The following is a 12119-nucleotide window of genomic DNA, read 5'->3' as shown; positions in this document are numbered from 1 at the left end:
ACTGAAGATCAAACATGTCTCCCAAAGTTCAGAGTCACATCGTTATCTCCTCGTTAACAATAAAATTTATTATATTTTGTATAACATTATACAAATTTCAAGACAACTTACATTCTCCTGCCAAAGAATAAAAGATATCGCGAGAAGTGGGTTTCTCACCGACATGCCTGGGAGCTAACTGATCTGAGCACAAGCTTGATACCACATGACAAATTTCCCAATTAGCATCCTGAAACATATCCGAAATGGAATGAAATCACCAATTCTTTATTTTCTAGGAAACTAATATGTTGCACGCCTGGTATGTAAAAATAAAATGTCTTTATATTTGAGGATTGTAATAAATTTACCTGGTCTGAAACTGAACTTGCATGATGAGATATTACTTCAGTTTTTTGGATAGGCATGCATAGTTTTGTGTGTGTGTGTGTGTGTGTGTGTGTGTATGTGTGTGTGTGTGTGTAATAACAATAAAGGAAAAGAACAGTCAGTTGAGAATCAACCACCCTTAGAAGCATGTGTATTATCAGAGAATAGGAAGAAATTTTTCAGAATTCAGAAAGAGCAATTAAATGTGCTGTTAACAGATATTGTAAACAAACAGACCCTCACCAACAAATCAGGTTAAAATAACATGACAGAACTAAATCAAGGACATGAACATGCTGTCAACAGTATTGATGTTAATTTTTACTGCAGAGAATTGAGGTTCACAATTAATGTTGATTTATTGATGTCAGTAATCCAAATACACTCCTGGAAATGGAAAAAAGAACACATTGACACCGGTGTGTCAGACCCACCATACTTGCTCCGGACACTGCGAGAGGGCTGTACAAGCAATGATCACACGCACGGCACAGCGGACACACCAGGAACCGGGGTGTTGGCCGTCGAATGGCGCTAGCTGCGCAGCATTTGTGCACCGCCACCGTCAGTGTCAGCCAGTTTGCCGTGGCATACGGAGCTCCATCGCAGTCTTTAACACTGGTAGCATGCCGCGACAGCGTGGACGTGAACCGTATGTGCAGTTGACGGACTTTGAGGGAGGGCGTATAGTGGGCATGCGGGAGGCCGGGTGGACGTACCGCCGAATTGCTCAACACGTGGGGCGTGAGGTCTCCACAGTACATCGATGTTGTCGCCAGTGGTCGGCGGAAGTTGCACGTGCCCGTCGACCTGGGACCGGACCGCAGCGACGCACGGATGCACGCCAAGACCGTAGGATCCTACGCAGTGCCGTAGGGGACCGCACCGCCACTTCCCAGCAAATTAGGGACACTGTTGCTCCTGGGGTATCGGCGAGGACCATTCGCAACCGTCTCCATGAAGCTGGGCTACGGTCCCGCACACCGTTAGGCCGTCTTCCGCTCACGCCCCAACATCGTGCAGCCCGCCTCCAGTGGTGTCGCGACAGGTGTGAATGGAGGGACGAATGGAGACGTGTCGTCTTCAGCGATGAGAGTCGCTTCTGCCTTGGTGCCAATGATGGTCGTATGCGTGTTTGGCGCCGTGCAGGTGAGCGCCACAATCAGGACTGCATACGACCGAGGCACACAGGGCCAACACCCGGCATCATGGTGTGGGGAGCGATCTCCTACACTGGCCGTACACCACTGGTGATCGTCGAGGGGACACTGAATAGTGCACGGTACGTCCAAACCGTCATCGAACCCATCGTTCTACCATTCCTAGACCGGCAAGGGAACTTGCTGTTCCAACAGGACAATGCACGTCCGCATGTATCCCGTGCCACCCAACGTGCTCTAGAAGGTGTAAGTCAACTACCCTGGCCAGCAAGATCTCCGGATCTGTCCCCCATTGAGCATGTTTGGGACTGGATGAAGCGTCGTCTCACGCGGTCTGCACGTCCAGCACGAACGCTGGTCCAACTGAGGCGCCAGGTGGAAATGGCATGGCAAGCCGTTCCACAGGACTACATCCAGCATCTCTACGATCGTCTCCATGGGAGAATAGCAGCCTGCATTGCTGCGAGAGGTGGATATACACTGTACTAGTGCCGGCATTGTGCATGCTCTGTTGCCTGTGTCTATGTGCCTGTGGTTCTGTCAGTGCGATCATGTGATGTATTTGACCCCAGGAATGTGTCAATAAAGTTTCCCCTTCCTGGGACAATGAATTCACGGTGTTCTTATTTCAATTTCAGGAGTGTACTTTAGATTATGTTATTACATAGCAAGTATATTCATAAAAAGTTCAATCAAGCTCTAAATTAGCCATTCCACTTTTCGAGCTGTGATACACTGTTCATGTAAACATAGAAATGTAAGCTATTATGTTGCCAGTTCTCTTGGCAGAAGCCTATGGTAGTGGTGGCTTGTGTGTTGTTCACTTACTGATTGCTTCATTGTTATAGTCAAGTATTTTTGTTTGTTTCTTTACAGAAGGACATAAAACAAGACATAAAGCAAGAGCCAGACACGGACGATAACTTTGCAGAAACAGAAGTTGATGATGAGAGACAAGATGATCATTACGCCAATCATGAACCTCAGGTACTATTTTTGAGATTCTATGTCAGCTTATAGGTCATCACTTTAATGATGGATATTAATTAAAGCACCTGGAACAGTGTTGTCATGTGTTAGCAGCCTTGGAAAACAACAGCTTTTAATTCAGACTCCTACAGTAGCAAATATTTTAAACTTTGCTTGTTGTTTGCTAATGTTGATAAGATTTGATTGGAACATCTGACGGGTGATTATACAGCAGAGCTTGAAATTTGGTTTTGTAGTATAGTTGAGTAGGATTGCCTAGAGTTATTAATATGCTTTTTTTTAGTTATTCACCAACTTAATGTTTCCAACTTGACTAGGACGACGTATTGAGACGTTGTTTTGTGTACAGTTACAATTGGACATATTCTTGCATATACACAGCTATTTCCGTTATATATTTCAGGTTCACTCAACATGAGTCGTAGATTGATACTTCAGTTAAAAAAGGCCTCTAACGTCCATTCCTCTCCTGTACATTGTAATTTGTCATTAATAAGTGTAACTGGCTGCTTGTGATGCAATTAATTATACTTCTTTTCATGAGATGCTGTGTTAGGTTTAATTTCAGTACTTATATATAATCTCATCTGCCAGTGACCAAGAAATGACTTTGCTCTCTGCTCAGGGAACATTGTTGTCATATTCTTAGTGGCAATACCCTGACAATGCTTCATACTCCATGTGAGAATTGGACAGAAAATATTTATGAACAAATTGCCTAAAAATGTATCAAACCCATTAGTATCTTCCATTAGCTGTATCTGTACTAAAGGTAGTGTGAAATATGATTTGATTTTGGAACATTACATAGCCTTGAGGTTGGAGCTCTGTTGTTTGTGTTTGCTTACAAATAAATTTGTTTTTAGTGAGGGTCCGCCTTGAGCAAAATACAATTTTTAACTTTTTGTTCGTTTCCCAGATATGTTTTACTGAAGTTTCGACATCATCAGTGGGCTCCTATTATCTTTCTTCTTATAAAATACTGTGGTTTCTCTGGATTTGTGTGTTCTCTTATTGCAGTTGTATTCTTTCAAAGTTTCTAATTTTTTTCTAGTTTCCCATTCCACTGTGAAGAACTGCACTTAATAAACTTAACGGGGAATCCAATCATGAACCTCAGGTTCTATTTTTGTCATCATATGGCAGCTAATAGGTCATCAATGTAATGATGGATGTTAATTACCATACGGGTAACTTAGTGCAGATCTTCACATTGAAGATAATGCAAAAACCAGAAAAAATAAGACTGAAAGAAAACAACTGCAATAAAAAAATACAAATCCAGGAAAACCACAGCATTTGGTAGCAAGAAAGAGAATAAAGGCCCACTGATGATGCTGAAACTTCAGCAAAACATATCTGGGAAATAAAAGAAAAGATAAAAATTGTGTTTGCTCAAGGCAGACCCTCCCTTAAATCAATCTGTTACATAGTCGTCCTCGTACACATCATTATATACCACCTACGAAAGTGACAGCTTTGATTACAAGTTCAAATATTTTACAGTGACAATGACATTTTGCATTAAAGATTTCATTGAATGACCTTCCATGTGTGTTATTGTAACATGGAATTCTTAAAATATTTTAATTTTAGTCTGGAACATTATCACAATTACAAGTAATAGTGTTTTGATTTATTCCTGCAAGGCACAACCTTAATTAACTATGCCATCACATGTTAAAAGAAAAACAATATAATTTTCAGTCTAGATGAAGAAGGAAATTTAATACAAGGGCCGTTCAAAAAATTCCGGGACATTGGTAATTTCCCGATAGTGGTGTGTTGCAGCGAAATGTGCTTGGCATCCCTGCACATGCCTGTGTTTAATGTGTAACTGCCGGAAGTTTCATTGTTGTCTGTTAGTTATTATTCAGTGCTATATTGTGTAGAACATTGTGTCGCACAGTTTGCGATTTTCGAGATGTTAGAGTTAGAGGAAAAATGCATCTGCATTAAATTTTATGTGAAACTTACGAAAACCTTCACAGAGACACACCAAATTATGCAGAAAGCCTACAGTGATGAGTGCTGAAGGTGTACTCAGTGTAATGGATGGTTTACACAGTTTAAAAATGGCTTCATGGAAGTTAGAGATGACCCTTGTTCAGGATGCCCTTCTACAACTACTGATGATGTTGATGTCAGGAATGTCAGCGAAATTGCGCGTATCAATCGAAGACTGACTGACTGAGAAATTGCAGAAGAATGTAATGTTAGAGTTAGATCATCTCATGAAATCCTGACACAGTATCTTGGAATGCATCATGTTGCCGCCAAGTTTGTCATGAGTGAAGACCACCATTGCCTCACAATCTGTGAAGATCTCTTCGATCATGCAAATCAGAAGGGGATGTTCCTTAAGACAATTCTAACTGGTGATGTGTGGGTCTACGATTATGAGTTGAGACCAAAGTTCAATCTTCACAGTGGGTATAGAAAGGTTCTTAAAGAACAAAAAAGCTAGTCAGATAAGGTCAAATGCCAAAGCCATGCTGATAGTTTTCATTGACTTTGAAGGATTAGTTCATCATGAATTCATGCCACAGGGACAAACTGTTAATTGATGGTATATCAGGACATGTTGCGACACCTGAAATGTGGCGAGATAATTCATGGCTCTTGCATCAAGGTAACGCACCTGCACCCAATTGGTGTGTGACTGTAGCACAAAAAATTAAAACAGAAAATGAAATCACTGTGCTGCCTCATCATTCGTAATTTCCAGACCTGGCCCCTATGGACTTCTTTTGTATTTCCAAACTTGAAAGCCCCATTGCAAGGACAAATATTTGCAATGCTAGACGAGATAAAAGAAAATTTGCAGATGGCGCTTCTCGCGATCCAGTAAGAGGCGTACCAAAACTGCTTCCAGAAGTGAAAATGAGATTGGGAGTGGTGTATGAATTGCAGGAGAGAGTATTTTGAAGGAGACCATGTATAATAAGTAAAAGGTAAAGCGCAGAAAAAATGTTGTGGACAAAGTTTCAGCATTTTTTAACAGGCCTCATACATTTATCTTTTGCCTACGTTAAAAATGCGTATACAATATGTTGTGCTAACTAGACACCGTAACTAACATTCTCAAAGGTTCAGCCCTCATTTCAAATTCTGTCTTCCATTGTTTCCACAGTAGCACTATTAATTTATAATGAGAAACAAAACAAACTCAGGAGTGGACGTCAGTTTTCATAAAATCCCTTCAAACTTAAAACTCTCCTGTGGTATTTATTGCTGTAAGTAGTTGAGTAGATTCTGCTTTGAGTCCCCACTCACACGCCATAATAAGCAAACTAATTGGTTGCTATATTCATTAGCTTCTTCAGCTCAATGTCTTTAACTGAAATCCTTGCCAGCTTCCTGTGGTAGACAAAGCGTCAACTGCTTCATAAGGTTTCTCTACGTGAGTTTCTCCTATGACAAATTTGGCTTTTTCTGTGAGCTCAACAACAATTAACCACTTGTCTGAAATTAGTTACTGTACAAACCTTTCCCAGTATTACTGTACATACGAGGGCCGTTCAGAAAGTAACCTCCGGTTGATTTAAAAAAATACACCAAGTTAAATAAAAATATTTTAATATATACATCTTACAACTACATCTTTGCACTATTTTTCTACATAGTCTCCATAGCGATTGAGGCACTTATCGTATCTCTTCACAAGCTTTGAAATTCCTTCTGCATAAAAATCACCCGCTTGTGCCTGGAGCCAGCCTGTGACCGCATCTTTGAGCTCTTCGTCGTCATCAAACCGCTGTGACCCGAGCCATTTCTTCAAATGCATGAAGAGGTGACAATCACTTGGCGCCAGGTCTGGGCTGTAAGGTGGATGGTTGATAACGTCCCACTTGAAGGACTCAAGAAGGGCTGTTGTTCTGCGAGCAGAGTGAGGACGGGCGTTTTCGTGCAAAAAAAAGATACCGGAAGTCAGCATACCACGGCGTTTGTTCTGTATAGCCCGTCGTAACTTTTTTATTGTTTCACAGTACACGTCTTGATTAATGGTCGTACCACGTTCCATGAATTCAACCAACAACACCCCTTTGGCATCCCAAAACACCGTTGCCATCAGTTTTCTGGCAGAAAAATATTGCGAGGCTTTTCTTGGTTTGGTAGGCGAAATTGAATGTGCACACATCTTTGATTGTTCTTTTGTCTCAGGGTTCACGTACTTAATCCAGGTTTCGTCACCGGTCACGATTCTGTTTAACAATGGTTCTCCTTCGTCCTCATAACGTGACAGAAAGTCTAATGCAGAGGCCATTCTTTGAGTTTTGTGGTGGTCGGTAAGAATTTTGGGCACCCATCGTGCACAGAACTTACGGTAACCCAATCTTGCTGTCACTATCTCGTACAAGAGAGTCTTAGAAATCTGTGGAAAACCAGTAGACAACTCCGACATTGATAAACGTCGATTTTCATGAACTTTTGCATCAACTGTCTGAAAGAGTTCGTCAGTCACCAATGATGGTCTACCACTCCTCTCTTCATCATGAACGTTTTCTCGTCCACTTTTAAATAAACGTACCCATTCACGGACAACTCCTTCACTCAAAACTCTTGGTCCGTACACGGCACAAAGCTCACGATGAATAGCTGCAGCAGAATATCCTTTGGCTGTAAAAAACCTTATGACAGCACGCACTTCACATTTGGCGGGGTTTTCTATTGCAGCACACATTTCAAACTGCCACAAAAACTAAACTAGCGCAGGTACGACGTTCACTCGACCACGGCTTGATGCCGACTGACCTGTTGAGTGCGTGAACGCACAGGTGGCGTCGCTACTCCCCCAACAACCCGCACTGTGACCAATCGGAGGTTACTTTCTGAACCGCCCTCGTACAACCACCAAAGGCTTATTGCCTTTGACTAGCTTATACTCAACCCATATTCCAATTTAGTTTCCATTTCCCTAAAATAAACCATCAGAATATTCAAACTTTATCATCAGTAGTTGTACCTAACCAGCCTCATTCGTACTTACAAATTTCATCATCCTTATATCTCAGACTGATTTGTATTCCTATAACTCCCTTCTGCTTTGCATTAACATGTATTTACAGAGTGTGTACTCTCTGTACTATCTCTTTTTTTTGTTATAAAGGTTATCCCTGTGAAAAGTTTCATGATCATTATTGTTAAGCATTAGCTGTCTCCTCCAACTTCGAATCTTCCCAACAAAATCTTTAAGCTGGGCATTGTTCAGTAGTTTGTCATATGAGTGATTTGTAGTGTAAATCAGTTAATTTCTGTGATGTTTATTCCTTGGCCACTGCCTCCTAACAATTTGTGATACCCTTAGTAACAAGAATCTATTTAAGCAACCTGGTTTTTGTTACACGTACAAATTGGTATTACATTTGTACACTCAGATATGCCTCCTATCTCATATTCCTGTTCCCATAATCTTCTCGTAAGGATTTTGAGTTTCCATTTCCAGAACTGATATCTTTTACACAACACACCTTTCTTTCATTTGTAAATGTACTTTACTATATATTTTCACTCTTTTGGCATATGTATTATGGTAAGCATTTTGCCTTTGATTATAAATTAAATAACTGTAAGGCCTTCTGTATTCGTTCACAATTGATCCACTTGATAATATGTTTTGTTAATTAAATTTTTTCTGTTGTGGTGTGCAGTGTTTTGATTAAGTCATAAAAATCTATCATTTTGTAACTGTTGTGTGTTCAGACAGCATTGTGCGATTCCTTGCATATTCGGCACAAAAATGTCTGTAACAAAATTTTTTTGTGCGCTTATGTTCAGTAGAAAATGAGTGTCAAAGAAAGATAATATGGCGACAATGTAATCACATGTTCATCAAGTATCTTTCTTGGTACTGTGTACATGTGTTGCTTAGTTGGTGCAGTGGGTAGAGTTTTGTGTTAGAATACTTGACTATAAGAGTTTGATTCTCGGTCTAGGTGTAATTTTTATTATTTTTTTATTTTCTCATTTAGTTGTGCCCAATAAAACTGTAGTATACACTGTGTCTTACATGACACGTATCTTACATCTACAATTTTTCTTAACTTTGCTCATAAAAATTATTGGTTAGACAAGTCAGAAATATTCATGAGGAGTAAGCATGCACTTAGTGGCAAGTTGCTTTATCTAGGATAAAAGAAGCTTGTATCTAAAAACAAAGATGATGTGACTTACCAAACGAAAGCGCTGGCAGGTCGATAGACACACAAACATACACACAAAATTCAAGCTTTCGCAACAAACTGTTGCCTCATCAGGAAAGAGGGAAGGAGAGGGAAAGACGAAAGGATGTGGGTTTTAAAGGAGAGGGTAAGGAGTCATTCCAATCCCGGGAGCGGAAAGACTTACCCTAGGGGGAAAAAAGGATGGGTATACACTTGCGCGCGCACACACACATATATAGACACAAGCAGACATGTGTGTGCGAGTGTATACCCGTCCTTTTTTCCCCCTAGGGTAAGACATATGTCTGCTTGTGTCTGTATATGTGTGGATGGATGTGTGTGTGTGTGTGTGTGTGTGTGTGTGTGTGTGTGTGTGTGCGCACGCAAGTGTATACCCATCCTTTTTTCCCCCTAGGGTAAGTCTTTCCGCTCCCGGGATTGGAATGACTCCTTACCATCTCCCTTAAAACCCATATCCTTTCGTCTTTCCCTCTCCTTCCCTCTTTCCTGATGAGGCAACAGTTTGTTGCGAAAGCTTGAATTTTGTGTGTATGTTTGTGTTTGTTTGTGTGTCTATCAACCTGCCAGCGCTTTCGTTTGGTAAGTCACATCATCTTCGTTTTTAGATATATTTTTCCCACGTGGAATGTTTCCCTCTATTATATTAATAAAAGAAGCTTGGATAGACAGAGAAGCAGAGAGGTGGAGTTTGTTTTGTTTTACTTTGGGGAAGGGGTATAACTGAAGTAAAGGGAAGCAATGCTGACAATGAACCAGAAATCATGAAGGAGAAACTGTGAAGAGATGTTGTGCTGAAAGAGAACATAGTACACATTTTGTATAAAACTTGCTGTAGTTGATGTGCAAAAAACTCTTATCTGGACAGCACAGCTACATAGTATTGAATGAAGATACAAGGTTCATTCAACAAGTAATGAAACATGTAATTTTTTTCTGAAAGCAGTTTGGCTTTATCCAGCATTCCAATACATCATATTATTCCCCTGCTCTTTTAGCTACAAAACTTTATTTTTGAAAATAATCTCTGTTCAATGTGATGGCCTTCAAAACTTTTTTTAGTGGTCATAAAATACCCCTCGCAGATTGCAGAGCACATGTTGATATTACTAAGATATTTTCAGGTTCAGAAATTCTAGTATGATAAAAAAAAATTATTCGGTTAAATATATTTTAATTCTTTCAATTTAAATCTGTGTTTCATACTAGAATGTCGCATTCCCAGTTTGGCACAGCTTTGCCACAGGAGACACGAAAGCGGTCAAAGACGTCCGTCTTATGGTCGGCTCCTGATCGTTGTCAGGAGGAGGCTAGTTTCTGATTACGCAAAGACTTCTATTATTTGGAAAAGAACAACCCGGATTTCTTTACGTAATCAATATGAATTTTATAATTACCTAAGGGACCTTTAACAATGAACAGTAAAAAAAAATGCATTTGCAAATGAAATCATTAATAAATGGGGCTGCTATGAGTTGTATAGAAGACAAGGGGCGGCCTTCTGTACACGACCAGGATGCCGCAGTATTCTTTGCTGTAGTAAAGGCTGTTTGGCATTTATAAAAATAATATGGCATGGAAGTAAAAAAAGTATAAAGGAAAAGAACAGAATAAGAAATCTGGTAAATACTAAATATATTCAAACAGTTCTCACTAGCAAATTAGGGCTTATTTATAAACAATATAACTTACATAAGTACTTTTCTAACTGTATGGTGCGATCAGATTTCAGCCTATCCTGTGCTGTCTCCTTGGTTCACGTTTTTGTCACAAATTACAGTCATTACTTTTCTCCTTCGTTAAAGACAATTCTTGCACTGTTCAACACCTTCATAACAATAACTTGCCGATTTACAGTTTCTAACATAAATTACTTGAATTTTATTAATTAATAGTGTTGTCTGCACGCTGGCAAGACCGCTCACTTTTCTAGCTTAAAGTCGACCTTCTTTACGTTTTCACATTACAAGCAGAAGTACATTAAAATCTGAAGATCTACCAAAGTTTTTTTTTTTACTGTCATCTTTTATTTAGATCGAAGCGGACCGTCAGTTCAGCTTCTGTTAAAATGTTTCTTTGACTGCGCAATCAATGTATTAGCGTCCGCGTTAGATGCGCAACTTTACAGTTCGTAAATTATATAAAACAAATGTCTTTCAAAGAATAGGTCTCATCTCATAAGTTGATCATTTAAAATAAAGATAGGTGAATGCCTTTCCAAGGGTACTCAAAGCTTTCATAGGATGGAAATACCATTAATATTACATGGCTTCCTGCGTGAGGAGTAATGAGTCTGAAAGATCGTTAAGACTCGCGCACAGTCATAATATTATTGGATTCACGTACTTGGTGAATGAAGTATTTAAGGATCTCTCCTTGTAGGAAGCAAAACAAACATAACATAAGGCATATAGAATTATATACGTTTCACACTAAGTCGTCAAAGCTAATCACAGTTGCACAGTTGCTTGATCATTAACAAACTTGGTTGTAGCATGATGCCATCATAAGTGTTCAAGGTTTTAACATTTTTTTTTTTTTTCATGTTCTCAAGAATTACTCTCATTCTTCAATCAATAGAAAGATTGAAATACTAACATAGACACAAGTACAAATCAAATACACATACACATACAGATACTTATATACATAAATATTGACAAAAAGAAAAGAAATTTGATTACAGGTATTCATTTGACGTATTGGTGCATTTCTGCCAATTTTGAACAGAACATAAAACAAATCAGTCTTTCTCGTAGCGACGTCACTCTTTACTTTGTAGTTGGGAGTATTTCCCATGAACTCGGGTCATTTTCACAGGGGAATTCTTTCATCACCTTTCACTTTTCACTGCACTAAAACTGGGGATCACCTTTTCACACTCTGGTGGAAAACACTGGGGATTTCACTATGTGAAGGGGGAAGTGATATTTCTTGACTCGACGGTCCATCGGGTCATGTCGGGAATCAGGAAAGTTGACTGGTTCAATGACGAATGAGTCAGTTTGGTGGCTGTCTTAATCTCATTCCAATTCATGTTTCAGCACATGAAAATACAGAAAAAAATCTGTATTAGGACTTGCTCATTAACTAGCATCTTAATCTAAGGGAATATAGAGTAAGAATTGAAGACAATAAAAATTACTACATAGACTATGTACATATACATTATATATTATTCATATTTTGTGTCTAGGTTTTATATTCTTTCGTTAGCAAATATTAGCAAAACACGTTTTGTCTTGTACAGGTCTTTCTTAAGCAATGTATTTAGCAATATTGCCGTAGCAAATTTCATAGTTAAGGAAAAGTCATCATTTGTGTCCTCTTAATGTAAATATAGTAAAATCGTGCGTAGTTTATCAACGTTTTATTATTTTTATGTCCATTTTCATCTCAAATCTGGAGCACGCTCACG

At 39.3% G+C, this 12119-nt stretch overlaps 1 protein-coding gene across 5 annotated transcripts in view; it reads left to right on the top strand.

Moving 5' to 3' along the window:
- The window catches only part of LOC126204396 (protein bric-a-brac 1-like), a 224459-nt gene that overhangs the window by 35094 nt on the left and 177246 nt on the right, over positions 1 to 12119 (top strand). For all 5 annotated transcript variants that reach the window (XM_049938766.1, XM_049938765.1, XM_049938768.1 and 2 more), the window contains one exon: positions 2406 to 2516. In XM_049938766.1, coding sequence (XP_049794723.1) covers positions 2406 to 2516 — 111 coding nt within the window. The remainder of the gene's footprint in view (positions 1 to 2405; positions 2517 to 12119) is intronic.

The sequence above is a fragment of the Schistocerca nitens genome, chromosome 9 (assembly GCF_023898315.1).
Source record: "Schistocerca nitens isolate TAMUIC-IGC-003100 chromosome 9, iqSchNite1.1, whole genome shotgun sequence".
In the NCBI taxonomy this organism is placed as follows: domain Eukaryota; kingdom Metazoa; phylum Arthropoda; class Insecta; order Orthoptera; family Acrididae; genus Schistocerca; species Schistocerca nitens.
The sequence above is the reverse complement of the archived record's forward strand: the minus strand, read 5'-3'. Positions and strand labels throughout refer to the sequence as shown.